This window comes from Pelobates fuscus, chromosome 5 (assembly GCF_036172605.1).
Source record: "Pelobates fuscus isolate aPelFus1 chromosome 5, aPelFus1.pri, whole genome shotgun sequence".
Classification (NCBI taxonomy): domain Eukaryota; kingdom Metazoa; phylum Chordata; class Amphibia; order Anura; family Pelobatidae; genus Pelobates; species Pelobates fuscus.
The window spans coordinates 76,594,971-76,611,940 of record NC_086321.1 but is presented as its reverse complement, the minus strand read 5'-3'; the positions used below and the strand labels follow the sequence as shown (position 1 = coordinate 76,611,940).

At 38.9% G+C, this 16,970-nt stretch overlaps 1 protein-coding gene across 1 annotated transcript in view; it reads left to right on the top strand.

Moving 5' to 3' along the window:
- The window catches only part of OXCT1 (3-oxoacid CoA-transferase 1), a 99,125-nt gene extending 88,842 nt beyond the window's left edge, over positions 1–10,283 (top strand). Inside the window, exons 16-17 of the mRNA XM_063454007.1 lie at positions 2,227–2,328; positions 10,005–10,283. Coding sequence (XP_063310077.1) covers positions 2,227–2,328; positions 10,005–10,040 — 138 coding nt within the window. The 3' untranslated portion in view covers positions 10,041–10,283. The remainder of the gene's footprint in view (positions 1–2,226; positions 2,329–10,004) is intronic.
- The last annotated feature ends 6,687 nt before the right edge of the window (positions 10,284–16,970 follow it).

The following is a 16,970-nucleotide window of genomic DNA, read 5'->3' as shown; positions in this document are numbered from 1 at the left end:
AATGTCTTGTAATACCAGGGTCTGTTATAAATTGTTTAGATACTGCCACTGCAAGTTTATCCTAGATAAAATTTTAATGGCGCAAACACGCCATTGGTTACAGCTTAATTCAAGTATAAGACTTGTTTTCGGCTGGTAATATTATCTTTCGTAATATATATATATATTTTTTCTTTCATTTTAATTTGCAAATGAAGTGACCTGTCAGCTACAAAATTATGGATAACAAGGTCCAGTTGATGTAGGTATTAAAAGATCACTTCTGACACCATAAAAACGTTATCTCAATTACGTAGTTATGGTCCTTGGAGACACCTGGCGCTGTGCTGCCTTTTACTGTTTATCCATTTTCTAACCATTAAACACAGAAAAGTGTCCCCAGGTTCAGGTCTGTGGCATCTCCTCTTGTTCTTGGACTAATCCAGACCTATTGGCATGAGTGTGCAGTAATAGACAGCATCAGAGTCTGTATTATCCCAAGCTCAAGAGGAGCAGTTCTGGGATCATAACCACTTCATTGAGATGGCATACTTATGGCACACAGTCTTTCTTTAAGTGCTAGTTTAAATACTCTGTGGAATGTTACACTTACCCAAGGAGGTGTCAGGAAAGTCAACATGCAAAAAAGTTAACAAACCTAAAAATAAATCAAACCCTAAAACGTATTACTGGACCTTAGGATAGCTGGATTCAACGTTAATATAGAAGAGTACAGGACAGGCCAAGGTCATGGAAACAGAAGGTTCATAAATGGTAGACAAGCCAAAAGTCAAGGGTACCAGCAGTCAGAATAGTCAACGAGCAAACCAAGGTCACAATACACAAGAATCAATTGCAATAACGAGCTCTCGGATAACCAAACTGGAAACCACGACATGGCACTGAAAATAAAGCAAAATGAGTTTAAATAGCCAAATTACTATTCTTATTTGCTAATTAAGGTCACATGGCTTTGGACATTCGTGTGTGATGTCCGAAAAAAATACTGGGCAGCCATAAAAGTCTCTAGTGCACAGCGCCCAGCGTCTCACATGTTTCTAGACCCACCAACTGCTGTGATCTATACCCGGTAGCTGCCCTCATGGGAACAGTCTGCAACAAAGCACCCTGTGACAGGTCGTCTTTCTTCAAGCTCCTTTCTGCAAATACTCCATACAAAAACAATTTTACATTCAAATGCCAAAACACTGCTGAAAAATATAACCCTGCAAGGATGGATCCTTAGCTGGCATAGCAATGCAAATGTTGTACAAAAGATTGGGATTTACCTTTTGGCCACCCTTGAACTAGAGATGGGTGCCAAAAAAAAATTCTTGCATCCTTAACCTTTCTATATTAGTTCCACCACTGCTCATGACAGTAAGGAGTATTTTTTTTTATTTTTTTTTTTTAACTATACCTGCAGCATAGAATTGAGACGACTTGAGATATTTGTGATGCTATATCATCTTGTTATACTGTGATGCAAGATTCATGTGTTTGCAATATGAGGGACCTGAATGTCAACGTTTGATGCCAATTGACCTGCGAGTCCTACCAATGCTCAACTGAAAAAAAAAATATTTAATAAAAAACAAATTTAAAAAAATAAAATAAATGCAATCTATTTTCAGATTTGTCATTAAATGGACACTATAATCACTAAAACAACTTTAGCTTTATGAAGTAGAAAATTGAGCAGTGAGTCTCCAGGGGCATTAACTATACATTACAACTGCTTCATTAAGCCAAAGTTGTTTTGATGCCTACAGAATCCCTTTAAAACATACAGGTTAGATGAATGCATTTGGGTTATGCTTGACAAAGACCTCATTGATTGAACTGGGACCCAATAAGTATGTAATCTGGATTCTAAAGAAATGTGCTGAACCTATATTGTTGTAGTTTGCAACGTTTCATCATAATACATTTTTAATAGACTAGATTTCCTTTAATAACTTACAATAAAACAACCCACCCATGAATAAAGGAATGCACATCTATCTGCTTATATACTATTTTATTCAGTAGGTAATAGAACAGTTTTGGAATGCAAATTTTATTTAATGCCCGTGATATAATTTCCTACTGCTTGGCCAACACTGAGAAAGAAGAGATCAACTTTTTCCCTTAAAACCTGTCCTGCCATGGTCCGTACAGATACAAAATTAATGTTTTACAGGAAGAAATCGATTTTATAAGTTTTAAATCTGATGGTAACTAGTTTTTTTTATGAATGTATAACAGGCTGTCTTTGATGTGGACAAAACCAATGGTCTGACTCTGATTGAAGTTGATGAAGGATTTTCAGTAGATGATATAAGGAAATGCACTGGCTCTGATTTTGCTGTAAGTATAATAATGTAATAGGTTTCTATTGTTTGTAACAATTAATTATTGAATCATTAATGAGTTGCATTTTGTATTATTTGCTGGAGGTGATGGGAATCCTATAACGGTTACTTGCCTGATGCTATTATTGGCAAGCAGTGCCAGGTGGGTATAATGTGCGTAGAGTAAAGGAAACAAATGCATGTTATGCTTCTTTGAAATACCTCCAAGGACATGAAGAGAATAGAAACCAAATAAGAACTAAAAGGTAACAAAGGGGATCTAGGAAGTTCTAAATACATGAAGCCTTGATCAACTTGGAATCTCCGACCTGACTTGTATGAGTAATTGTTGGACTTCAGGGATCCTTTTCTGATATTCTTTTTTTATTTCACTTAAATATTAGGCTGTCTTCTCGCTCACATTGGTACTTGTGGACACTTTATTTTTGTTTGTGCTTTTCCTTTTTTCCCCCGTGATGCTTATCATTAAAGACGCTATGGTTCCTGGAGCACCATGGTAGCATTCCACTGTTTGTGTTTTTTTTTATTTTTTTGACACAGAATGATGCCCCCACCTACATGCAGCTTGATCCTCTGTTGTACTGGCCAATGCTTCCCAATTAGTGAGACCAGCGGTGGGCAGCCTAGCATTGCTGCCTGCCGCTGACATGAGTTGGTTATGGCCAATCTGTATGTAACCTCCATGGTCACTATAGCCTCTTGCAGGGGATGGTTCCACATGTGGCAGGGTGCCCTCATTCAGTGTCAAACTAATCAAAGACTGTTTAAAAATGAAAACTGGGACGGCACCAGGGGATGCCAGAAACAATTATCACTTCAGTGAGATAAAATAGTTCCTAGAGACTCTGTTTAAGATTTTTTTTTTCAGCCATTTTTTCATATATTTATCTGTCTGTGGAATTAGGCCCACTGAAGAAATGCATAATATTTTCAGGACTTTCATGTTTATCTAAAATTCATATTTCAGAAATACGTTTTACTGTTGAACATAAATTGTGTTCATTATCATCCTAATCATCTTCATCATTGGAGCAGTCTGTTTTCAGGCGACTCATATGTTAGAGATTCTTCACTAATTGATGTGCAAAAATAGTCTGGCTTGAATTTTCCCTCATTGATCTTCCTCTTGAAATGAGAATATTTTTATGACCTGGTTACACAATGGTCTTAGCTCCTCAAAGACTGTGATTCATAATTAACTAATACTAGGTCCTTTTTTTATTTATTTTTTTATAATTTGTTTGTATTATTATTTTGTATTATTTTGTTTTCAGAGATATTCTGGTCCGCTGTTTAAATTATTTTTTTTGGCACTTTCCAAATTACCCTGCCATTCCATCTTCTCAACTAATAAAACATGTTTGGATGGTAGAATTGGGCAAGTATTACGGATAGTCCGAAGAACGACTATTGTCTTTTTCAAACTGTTTTTGCAGCCATATGGGTGGGTTTCTCAATGAAATATTAAATGTATTTGTATTTTCAAACACCTGCCATTGCAGTTTGACATATTCATTCTGAATATTTTATGACTAAGATAATATAGGTAACTGTGTCTAGGATAGCCGTAACAGACTGGACTGAAATAGAAGTAGACGTATTACCGGTCCTTAGAGTGGCCTGGTTTAACATTCAATAGAGAGGAAACGTAGTAAAATACAAGCGCAGGCCAGGATAACAGATAGCGAAAACGGGGACTAGCCAGAGTAAGGCTATCAATAGAATAGGTAAAAGAGTCAGGAGAGGGTTACAGAGAAACTCAAGGTCAGGAACAAAGCCAATGTCAATACCAGAAATATTACGATGTAAGAAGGAAAGCACTAAAGGGTACTGAGAACATACATCCGGTAGGGCAAAGTAAATGGGGCCAAAGGAGTTTAAATACAATTTGTGTGATTTGATTGGCCAACGACGCCACATCATGCATGAATGAAAACGCTGGACTGTCATGGACCAATCTGAGCCAAAAATGACATGAAGTCCCCTGTGTCTTTAAGAATGCGCTCTAAATGCGAGAAGCATTATCAGTGCTGGTATTCGCTCTGTGCAAACGTTTATTTGGTTCGGCATGTCCTGAGGTTCCTGATCAGCTCGAGGATGGGTAGGTATTATTACACCATGTATGCATTCACCTTTATATCAAATGTCCCATATAAATATAAAATAAATTTCTAGAAATAAGTCTTATCTGCAGTGGTTTGTTTTATATTTGAGCACTAGACTCCACCACCTCTCTCTGTAAACTCTATTACCGTATTTATCGGCGTATAACACGCACCGGCGTATAACACGCACCTCATTTTTAGAAAGAAATTCCAGGAAATTTCCCCCCCTCCCATAGTATTCCCCCTCCTCATCCCATGGTATTCCCCCCCTCATCCCATAGTATTCCCCCCTCATCCCATAGTATTCCCCCCTCATCCCATAGTATTCTCCCCCCCTTTCCATAGTATTCTCCCCCCTCCCATAGTATTCCCCCCTCCCATAGTATTCCCCCCTCCCATAGTATTCTCCCCCCTCCACTCCCATAGTATTCTCCCCCCTCCCATAGTATTCTTCCCCCTCCCATAGTAATCTCCCCTCTCCCCTCCTATAGTAATTTCCCCCCTTCCCTCCTATAGTATTCTCCCCCTCCCCTCCCATAGTATTCTCCCCCTCCCCTCCCATAGTATTCTCCCCCCTCCCCTCCCATAGTATTCTCCCCCCCTCCCCTCCCATAGTATTCTCCCCCCCTCCCCTCCCATAGTATTCTTCCCCCTCCCCTCCCATAGTAATCTCCCCCTTTCCCTCCCATAGTATTCTCCCCCCCTCCCCTCCCATAGTATTCTCCCCCTCCCCTCCCATAGTATTCTCCCCCCTCCCCTCCCATAGTATTCTCCCCACTCCCCTCCCATAGTATTCCCCCCCTCCCCTCCCATAGCATTCCCCCCCCTCCCCTCCCATAGTATTCTTCCCCCTCCCCTCCCATAGTAATCTCCCCCTTTCCCTCCCATAGTATTCTCCCCCCCTCCCCTCCCATAGTATTCTCCCCCTCCCCTCCCATAGTATTCTCCCCCCTCCCATAGTATTCTCCCCACTCCCCTCCCATAGTATTCCCCCCCTCCCTTCCCATAGCATTCCCTCCCCTCCCCTCCCATAGCATTCCCCCCCCTCCCCTCCCATAGCATTCCCCCCCCCTCCCCTCCCATAGCATTCCCCCCCCTCCCCTCCCATAGCATTCCCCCCCCTCCCCTCCCATAGCATTCTCCCCCCCTCCCCTCCCATAGCATTCTCCCCCCCTCCCCTCCCATAGCATTCTCCCCCCCTCCCCTCCCATAGTATTCTCCCCCCCCTCCCCTCCCATAGTATTCCCCCCCCTAGTATTTCCCCCCCTCCCATAGTATTTCCCCCCCTCCCATAGTATTTCCCCCCCTCCCCTCCCATAGTATTTCCCCCCCCCTCCCCTCCCATAGTGTATTTCCCCCCCTCCCTTCCCATAGTGTACTTTCCCCCCTCCCCTCCCATAGTGTACTTTCCCCCCTCCCCTCCCATAGTGTACTTTCCCCCCTCCCCTCCCCTCCCATAGTGTACTTTCCTCCCCCTCCCCTCCCATAGTGTACTTTCCTCCCCCTCCCCTCCCATAGTGTACTTTCCTCCCCCTCCCCTCCCATAGTGTACTTTCCTCCCCCTCCCCTCCCATAGTGTACCCCCCCCTCCCATAGTGTACTCCCCCCCTCCCCTCCCATAGTGTACTCCCCCCCTCCCCTCCCATAGTGTACTTCCCTCCCCCTCCCCTCCCATAGTGTACTTTCCTCCCCCTCCCCCTCCCCTCCCATAGTGTACTTTCCTCCCCCTCCCCCTCCCCTCCCATAGTGTACTTTCCTCCCTGTCCCCTCCCCTCCCATAATTACTTACCTGTCCTGAAGCGTGGGCCGGCTTCACAGCGCGCACCGCGGTACAGGAACTTTAATTTCAGGTTCCGGTTTCCGGCGGGACTGAAAGGAAGTGTGCACACTATTGTGCACACTTCCTTTCAGTCCCGCCGGAAACCGGAACCTGAAATTAAAGTTCCTGTACCGCGGTGCGCGCTGTGAAGCCGGCCCACGCTTCAGGACAGGTAAGTAATTATGGGATATCGGCGTATAACACGCACCCACGATTTTCCCCCTATTTTCAGGGGGAAAAAGTGCGTGTTATACGCCGATAAATACGGTAATTGAACTGCTAGACTCCTACGAAATATCAAAATGGTTGCCAAAAAAAAATCTTTTATTAAATGTTTATCCCTTTAGATGTTCGTTATAACGTTAGCTGTGCAGACACTAGCACTAAAAAGTTTTAAAACATTTTACAAATTAAAGAGACTAAGTACCATAACGACTTTTTTGTTTAATGAATAGGTTTTGGTGCACAGATTATGTCTCTTCACATAAAATACCGAAGATGTTCTGTCATTTTCTTACGCTTAACACAGGGTTGAGCTTACGGCAAGTTCCACTTCTTTTGTTAAGCTCTGTATTCCCGTAATGCTCAACTGATTGTCATGTCCCTCGCTGTATTCTCTGAACGTTGCGCAAGCTCCTCTTCCTTCCTGCTGCTCCACATGCACAGACATTACACAGACTAAGACAGTTTGTCACTGCCATTACAAGTAATGTTAAACACAATGGCATGACACTAAAGAGCTAAAGATATTTTTTATTTATTGGTGGGGGACATTAAAATAAAACACACAAACAGGTCTGCCCATGATAGCCCCACCAACAAAGCAGTTTTGTCTCATTGCTCAATTCTCTGCCATTTAGGAGTATAATTAATTTTGCAGCCCTTGCTAATGTTATACTTAATATATTGCACAGTGTGTTTAATGTAGAAGCCTGCAGGAGCCTCCCGTTCAATTAACAGAGAAGGAGATAACATCTAAAGTAAACACACTGTGCTCTAATATCTGATTGAAAAACATAATTTTTTCATGTTGGCTGTGTGAGTCCGAGACAAAACTGTGGGTTTATGCTGCAGAAGCAAGTAAAATAAATTTGAGGATAATATTTGCCTTCTCTCTTAAAATTAAAATAAATGTTCAGTGCCATGTTCGAGTCCAGTGCCCAATACTGAATGTATTGATGAATCCATCGCTGATACAATAAACATTATGACACACAGGGCTTAATATGTGCAGAATCTACATTCTGAATCGATTTTTATATGAGCTGCTTAGTTTCCTATGTTTCAGGATAATTGGCAAGCCTGACAGACAGGTTATTGGCAATGGGATACATCTGTATGTACATGTATATCTCATTGCTCTATTATATTGCAAATTACTTTCTTATGTTTTGATGTGAAAAGGTGAATGGATAGAGGAATTGTACCAATCCATAGTATACACCCACATACATAGTTTACACATTGTCACTCAGTGATATAGACACTAATGAATTTTAATCTTGGGCTGTGCATCTACAGAAATACACATGTACAGTTTTAACCTAACATAGCAGAACTGTTTCGTACATGTCCGTAACTAACAAAGGCTAAACGGCTCAACAAGTTCATGCTACCATGAATCACACAAAGATTCCTTATTACTGGCTTTATTTAGAGATTGTCATGCTCTGTAGGCTGGTAAATATTGGAATCGTTAAGAGAAATGTTTATGAAATCCTCACATTGACTGTTTTAGAATATCATTGGAAAATCCAACACAATCAGAAGTCAAAATAAGGACTTTTTCTTATGGACAAAGCTGAGGCTGGCAAATGTTGATTCAGATCAGAATATCCGCCTCAAGTTGTTTGTCAATTCCTAGCAGCCGTCAGTGGTCATAGCTATAAGAACAGGATTTTTTGGTAGTTATATTTAGGATCCCAGTATCGCTAGAGATTTTCCATAGAACACTGTGTTGTACTCTTGCACATTGAACAGTGACTTTAGTGCCAGACATTTAGTGAAGACAAACCCTGGAATAAAGCTTCAGGTCCATATATCTCCACCTTGCTGCCCCACACAAAGTAGTCATGTCCTCTTCAGCTGTTGCAATGTGCTGTATGTTACTTTAAAATACTTTAACTTAAAGTTGGACTGAAGTTGGCAATTGTGGTGTGTCCCCTCCTCCCCCCCCTTCATTAAATGTGCAAACGGGCTTCCAATACAAGCTCAAAGTGCCCATCAATTCTCTGCACGTGGCCCATGACCACAGGTGCAGTGAATCAGGATAAGCAGATGCCTGAAGTGCATGCATCACCCCAGTAAATCCTTCAGTTAATGGTGATGGTGAGAATGGAACTGTCACTTTCAGGTAAGTAACGGTTCCTCTTTAATTTTATGGTGTGTAATTTATGAACAGCCAGCTTTATATGTTGTCATTTATCTTGCATAATACAGATATAACCATAAAAAATAGACGTTCTCTGTGAATTTATTTCATTGTCGTGTTAATCCGTTTAAAGGTAATTCTAGATTAAATAACCATTTTACTGCTATAGAAAAAACACAGAGAATTTGTCTACCTATTTTCTTTCTCTTTCAAGATTCAACCTACTTTTCTCAAAAAGGGGGGAATTGATTGCCATTTAATGCAATGGAGGTGACTGTTTCATTTCACAAATGCTGTGATCTGTATAATTCTGCATTCTATCCCCTCTCAACCCACCGTAAGCATAAGCAATTTTCTCTTCAACTAGAAGTGACAGTTCTCTCATCCCTTATCATAGTAACATAGTAACATAATAGTTCCTCCAGGCTAGCAACATTGAAGTCTTTGCTTATCTAAACCTTGATGCAACCAGCTCTGTGTGGCTCTGAAAAATGTTTAAAAAAAAAATTTAACTATGCATTGCAGCTATTTGCAGCACAGTTGCTCATGGTGACGTGAAGCATAATGTGTTGTCTACATTATCAAAGCTACCGTAAGAGCCAGGGATCAGTCAATCTGCCCTGTGTAGTGGGAATTGTAGTCTGGACACTAAGGAAGACTTACCGTCTGGCAACAATTAAAATATAGTATCTGGTTTCTTTCACTGTTTATTGCACAACTGGCATAGCTTAATGCATTTTACGTCATAATATTTACAAGATGCATAAAAATCTTTTTGAATTGGGTAATTGTTATATTAAATTGATAAGTCATATTAGCCCATTGAAATGGTTGCATACGCAATGGTTTTTATGCCTACAGACATGTGATTGTACAAACATACTATACAGTAATTATGTTCGGAGATTACTGGTTGAGCACAGTGAATCTTCACTCATTCTGTACTAGACTTGTACACAGAATCTCTCCTCCCATAATTGAAAGCTAATCTCTAATCTGAAAGCACAAAACACATCTGATGGAACCCAGTACAACCCACTCCCACACACTGCAGGGAGTTTTTGATGGGTGATGGAAACTCTTTTGAAGTCTTGGGCGGAAAAAAAATGGGTTACCGTTAATTTAAGAATTACCTTTGTAAATTGAAAAGTAATTGTAAATCTGATTTGTAAATATTGATGCTTTCAAGCCATTCTGCAAATCACTGGTCCTGCAAGGGTGTATTTTATTTTGCCAGTATCCCTGTTTGCCTTTGATTATGCAGATCTAGGAGATATTATGACTTGCAATTCTATTGCAATGTTAGAAACATAGAAACATAGATTAAGACTTATACTGTGCATGGGAATTCTAAACAATTTTTTTTTTTTTTCCAGGTTTCACCAAATCTGAAGCCATTACAGCAGATATGAATTTAAAACAAGATTATTTGCTGCTTCCTGGGAATCCATTTGGTGAAGAAATAAAATGTCTGTTAACTTTATATTTTCCATGTACAAGTTTCTATCTAGACAAATATATGCCAACCTCAACAGGGCAAACAGGTCAATTTTCAATAGTGCAAACAGAGTTGTAAAAATGTAAAGTTTTTAAAAAAAACATATTGAGAAATGATTGTTGTTTTTTTTTTGTCAATAAAACATATGGCAAACAGATTTCATTCAAACTCTGATTCATACGAAAATGTACATTGTTGTGGGGATTTTTTTTTTTGTTATTTTATACATTTATGTACGTTGTAATAAATCAGAACGGCTTTATGTGTCTGGAGTCTTTCAGATCATTTCCTGCAAGCACTTGTGAACGGAAATCTGCTCTGGAGTAGAGTAGCCAACAGCAGTTATCACTGCTACTCCATAGCAGCTCCTCCCTTGAACTGTACCTGGTCAGCCCAGTCCCCAATGGACCTAGATGAGAATAGGGTACAAAATAGGGAACCTAACAACCTATACAATATAAAACAAATTAATTAATAAACCCTTCTCTTCTAATAAATCATAGGTCCTTACTAACACACTCAAGAGTAATTAAAAATCAGTTTATTAATTAATCAATATCAAAAAATATATAAAAAGAAACTTCCATCTGTCACAAATATGTCTATTAAAAATCACTAATATAAGCCATACAAAAGTCCAGACCTTATTTGAAATACTCGGCATCCCGAGTCAGCAAAATTGTAATGCTGAAAAATATCAAACAGTAGTCCTCTTTGAAGTAAAGATGATGGCTGACAGTGATGGGAGTCAGACCCCTCCAGACGCGTTTCTCTGCTTCGGCGGCTTTCTCAATGGATGCGGTCTGTCTCTCAGTGCTCATTTATATAGTATCTGCCGGCTTTCTTATGATCGCGGCAAATTAAGAATCAACCGTGTGTGTTGCAAAAATCCAGCTATTCTCTATGTAACTAAACAACCATATTGTATTAAAATCAGAAACTTTATTTATAAAATTACTTCTTATTCTTTCGATCGGCACAATGTATTGCTATCTTGTATTCACTGCCGTTACTATGGTAACACCCGCTTAAGCGGGTTTAAATGTAACTGCCGTTTTCAACTGGTTAAACAGAGAAAGAAATAGGATGAAAAGAAGTTTATTATAGAAGAAGGTTCTTTCCTTAGATCTTCTACTATGCTCGTTTAAAGATAAATAATTACTGTATTACAGCTAAAAACGATAATTTCAATGTAAAAGGATTGTTAAGACCATCTAGAAATTCTAGTCTTAATACATGTACTGCAATTCCTTTGTATCAGTTCATTTCATTGCATCTTCGATATGGACTTAGGACCTCAAAATGTATGAACAATACATTATATAAGTATATTCATCTTAAAAGGACCCTCCCTATATTACTCAGGGTAAAATAGACCTCAATGGAATCTTAATAGAATCCAAACAGATTCATTTCTTAAAAGGCCAGGCACGCACGCACGCACGCACGCACGCACGCACGCACGCACGCACGCACGCACGCACACACACACACACACACACACACACACACACACACACCATTATAAGAAAAAGGTCATCCCAAAAAATGACCAAGCTCAGCATTTAATCCCTTAGGCTGCAGCGTATCTTATTTATATATCCATTTCATCTTGGTAATGCCCAGTTGTTTATTATGATCTCCTCTTCTCCAGTTTTTGTTTACTTTACATATCCCCTTAACCCCTTAAGGACAGAGCTTCAGAAGCTTGTCTTTCACTTAATGACAACGGCATTTTTTGCATTTTTTGCTATTTGCGTTCAACTGCAATTTGCATTTTACTAATTTATTGCACCGACACATTATATACCGTTTTTTAAAGGACAGAAAGGGCTTTAATTTGATGTAACACATGTATATATAAATGCTTATTTATTATAAAAAAAAATACAGAAATATGCAAAAAAATGAATTTTTGTGTTTTTTTTTTTACAGTTTTTGCAATAATAATGTGTACATAATTAGTGCAGGTTAAGGAAAGTAATTAAAAATAAATTCATTTAGTTGTTCTGAATTACAGAATATATAATGTGTCTGGGATTTTCAGTTTTTTTTGGTAGTTACAGGTCACAAAGCACAAGGAGTAAAATAAACTTTTTATGTGGAGCGATTTTAGAATTTGGTATGTTTGTCTTGTAAGCCTAATAGCCATAAAAGAAAACAAAATTGCCACACAAAAGTATATATTTATATAAAGTAGACACCACAGGCTATTTACCTAAGGTTGTTTTGACACTTTCTACGTAGCCATTTTACCGCCAACCTCTGCTAAATATTGGAGTAAAATTGTGTTTTTTGGGGTTTTTGGCACACAAACTTATAACAAAGAACTTCTCATGTGTATTTTGTAAATTTGGTGTGTGCCATTCCTGTACAAAGTTTTATTATGTGTTCAGTTACTTCTGCTGAGTACAACGGTACCCCCATTGTATGTCTTTGGCACTATTTCGTGAAGCTACAGTGCCATATAGGAGACCTGTCCTTTTCAGTATTCACAGTAGAATTTTGAGAGACGGATTTAATGAGCCTATGCTTCCATTTGGGGTATTATAGTAGTTTGACTGTTCAAAAAAACCCCACAAAGGCCTACCATTTGTAAAAGTAGACACTCCAGGGTATCTCGTAAGGTGCATATTGTGCCTTAACATGCCCCCATTTTTTTACCATTACATGCCAAAGTATGTGGTAAAAAATAATTTTGTGCATATTTTACATACGGATTGCATTTTTGCTGGGCATTTTGTATATTTCATGTGTGCCACTAAGTTCAAACCCCCCAAATTATGCTCCGCTAAGTCTTCTGAGTAAAAGGACACCCCCATTGTATGTCTATGGCACTATTTCGTGAAGCTACAGTGCCATACAGGAGACCTGTCCTTTTCAGTATTCACAGTAGAATTTTGAGAGACGGATTTAATGAGCCTATGCTTCCATTTGGGGTATTATAGTAGTTTGACTGTTCAAAACACCCCACAAAGGCCTACCATTTGTAAAAGTAGACACTCCAGGGTATCTCATAAGGTGCATATTGTGCCTTAACATGCCCCCATTTTTTTACCATTACATGCCAAAGTATGTGGTAAAAAATAATTTTGTGCATTTTTTACATACGGATTGCATTTTTGCTGGGCATTTTGTATATTTCATGTGTGCCACTAAGTTCAAACCCCCCAAATTATGCTCAGCTAAGTCTTCTGAGTAAAAGGACACCCCCATTGTATGTCTATGGCACTATTTTGTGAAGCTACAGTGCCATAAAGGTGACCAAGCCATATCAGTTTTGACCGAACTTTGGATTTTGATGCCGGGCCTATGTGCAATTTCCAAGCATCTTTGCAGGTTTTAAATTCAAACTACCCCACAAAGGCCTACCATTTCTTAAAGTAGACACCCCAGGGTATTTCAAAAGGCATATTTTGAACCTTAGCGTGGGATCATTTTTCCGCTAGCTTGTACCAGGTGTAGTGGTAATAAGCGTTTTTCTGCCTTTTTGACACACAAAGTGAGTTTGCACAGTATATTTTGCAAACCTTATGTGTACTACCACTGTATAATACTTCATATGTTGCTCAGCTATGTCTGCTGAGTACAAAAATACCCCCGTATGTACCTTTGCCAGGTATATGTGGACATCGGAGGGGCACATTTGGGACACAGCCATTCCATTTTTTTTTCAAACTTTAAATTTTTACGCTGTGCCCATGTCCCATTTTAGAGTATTTTACCAGGCTATATAAACCAAATACCCCATAAAGCCATACCATTTCTTAAAGAAGACATCCCAGGGTATTTCAAAAGGCATATTTTGAACCTTAGCGTGGGATCATTTTTCCGCTAGCTTGTACCAGGTGTAGTGGTAATGAGCGTTATTAAATGTATTTTTTTACTTTTTAAAACTTTTTTTACTTTTTAAAACTATTTTTTTAACTTTTGTTTTGATTATTCATTTTTTGAAAGTTTCCTAAACTTTTGTAAAACTTTTTTTTACAGATTTAACATTTTTCTAAGCTTTTTTTTTTACGTTAACCCCTAACTAGCAGTAAGCAGCACTAACAGTAAATTCCCCATTTTCCCATAACTCCCACCCACCCCAGCTAGCAAAATATTTAATTATACAATATTTAAATTAGTTAATTAAATAAATTTAACCCCTGAGGGTTAAAAAATAAATAAAAGTTAATCGTCAGGGGTTAAAAAAAAAATTAGAACAGTATAATACTGTGATCTGTATTTTGATCACTGTAGGCAGTGATCGACTGGCAGGGAAGGGGTTAATTTTTATTTGGACTGGGTAAAGGGTTTATTTTTTTAAATTTTTTACTTAAATGTTATTAAAACTTTTTTTTTAACTTAATTTTTTAACTTTTTAAAGCGTATTTTTAAACTTTTTTTAACGTTAACCCCTAGTTAGCGTAATACTAAATCCCCCAATTCCCCACTAACTTCCACCCTCCCCAGCTAGCTAAATTTATAATTTTAAAATATTTAAATTAATTAATAAAATAAATTGAACCCCTGAGGGTTAAAAAAAAAAAAGAATTAACCCTCAGGGGTTAAAAAAAAAATCAGATCTTAGTAAAATTTAATCCCTGCCAATTGATCACTGTAGTCAGTGATCAATTGGCAGGGAAGGGTTTAATTTTTTTATTAAAATGGGTAAAGGGGGGGTAAAGGGGGGTGGGATTTTAATTTTACTATGTTTTCTTTCCACCAGGGGGCAGGATCACTGAAGATCCGTCTCCCTGCACTTCACACAGAACCAGGAAGTGCAGGGAGGCGGAGGTGAGTATACACAGCACATGTGCCCGCTCTGGCATGCTGTCAGAGCGGGCACATGTACTCTGACAGCCCGATCCGGTGCTCCCGGTCTGCCTCTAATGCAGAGGCAGACCGGAGCACCATTAACCCCGCGATCGCCGCGATTGCGGCGATCTGGGGTTAATTTTAACGGGTGACGGACGAGGTCCGTCACTCGTCATTAACGCATTCCCCTGAGTGACGGACCTCGTCCGTCACTCGTCGTTAAGGGGTTAAAATTCAAAAGGCTCATGTCCGAATTGTGTTGTTGTTTAAACTAGGCTGAAAACGAGTGCTGCATATATCCTTTCCTTATATTCAGCATATGTTCTCTGACTCGAACATACATTTGCCTCTTGGTTCTTCCTATGTACTGGAGCCCACACGGGCACTCCAGTACATAGATCACGTTAGTACTATGACAGGTGATATGTTCTTTTATTTTAAAAGATTCTGTCTCTTTCATAACTTCAAATACTCCTTTTGTTTGTTCTTGCTTGTTTTGCATGCGATGTAATCTAAACAATAAAATAAACCGTTCTTTTTTATTTTAGTGTTATCCTTCCTTACTCTTAGGTGCTTATTTGTTATTTTCCTTCTTAGATTAGGTACACCCCTAAAAAGAATTCTAGGTCTTTCCGGTAAGCTACTAGCAAGAATTTTATCTTTTTTCAATAGATGCCAGTGTTTTGTGAGTATTCTTTTTAATTGTGCATTTTCTTTGTTGTAGTTTAAGATAATCGCTGGAAATTCTTCTTCTGGTCTGGTTGCTTGTAGTTTATCTCTATTCTTTAAGAGATTAATACGGTCTAAATGTTCTACTCTACGTAGTGCATCCTCTATTTCATTGTATTGATAGTTTTTTGACAGGAATTTATTCTTTATTATTGCCGCTTGTTCCCTGTAGACTTCAAAGTCTGCACAATTGCGTCTCAGGAGCCTAAATTCGTTATAAGGTACGTTTTTAAGCCATGCAGGTAAGTGACAGCCCTATTTAAGGATGAAGCTGGTCACATCTAGTTCTTTAAAGTGCATTTTCGTTTTAACTGTGCCGGAATCTATATAAATGATAAGATCAAGGAATTCTACCTGTGTTTTATTAAAGGTAGTATTCAGTTTAACTCCCCAGGTATTCTTATTCACATATTCTAGGAACTCTTGCAGGTCTGCCATCTCACCTTCCCATATAAAGAAAACATAATCGATGTATCTTTTATATCTGTGAATATTCATATTCCAGGGATGTACATTCCAAATGTGATTGTCCTCCCATTCCCCCATGAACAGGTTAGCAAAACTAGGGACAAATTTAGTCCCCATAGCAGTTCCCTTCTTCTGGAGGTAAAACTGATCTTCAAATAGGAAATAATTGTTCTTCAAAATAAACGCAATCCCTTCTATTATACATGAAATTTGCGTATCTTCCAGTTCCTCACGGAGTCACAGCCTTGTTGGTGATCAATAATCGTGTGTAAGGAGGTCACATATGTAGATACTAAAATATAGTTATCTTGCCAGGAAATGGAATCCAGCTCTTTAATCATCTGTGTCGTGTCTTTAAGATGAAACTTGACCTTAGACACATATGGTTGCAGGAATGTATCGATGTACTGTGACAGATTTGATGTAATCAAATTAATCCCTGATATTATTGGTCGACCAGGGGGTGCTGTCAGATCTTTATGGATTTGGGGTAAAAAGTAAAAGGTTGGGGTTCTTGGAAAAGGGATAGCAAGAAATCTATATTCAGACTCTTTCAAAATATTAGTTACTGTTCACATAAGGACATGACCAACAGACAATTTCCCTGGATATTCCATTTTAAAAAGATCCTGATATGGGATAATGTAAGTGGGTGTGTATCTGACCATGGGTGGGTGTATAACAGTAGGTTATTAAAAGTACATATGTAGCTCTCACCAAACCTAATCCTAAGAAAAATTAATGATCTCCACCAAAGAGGACATTATTTGTGCAAAATATAGTATTGGAGCACAGCACGTTCACCAGGAGTCAGCTGCAGGCTCTGTATGTAGTATGTATGTAT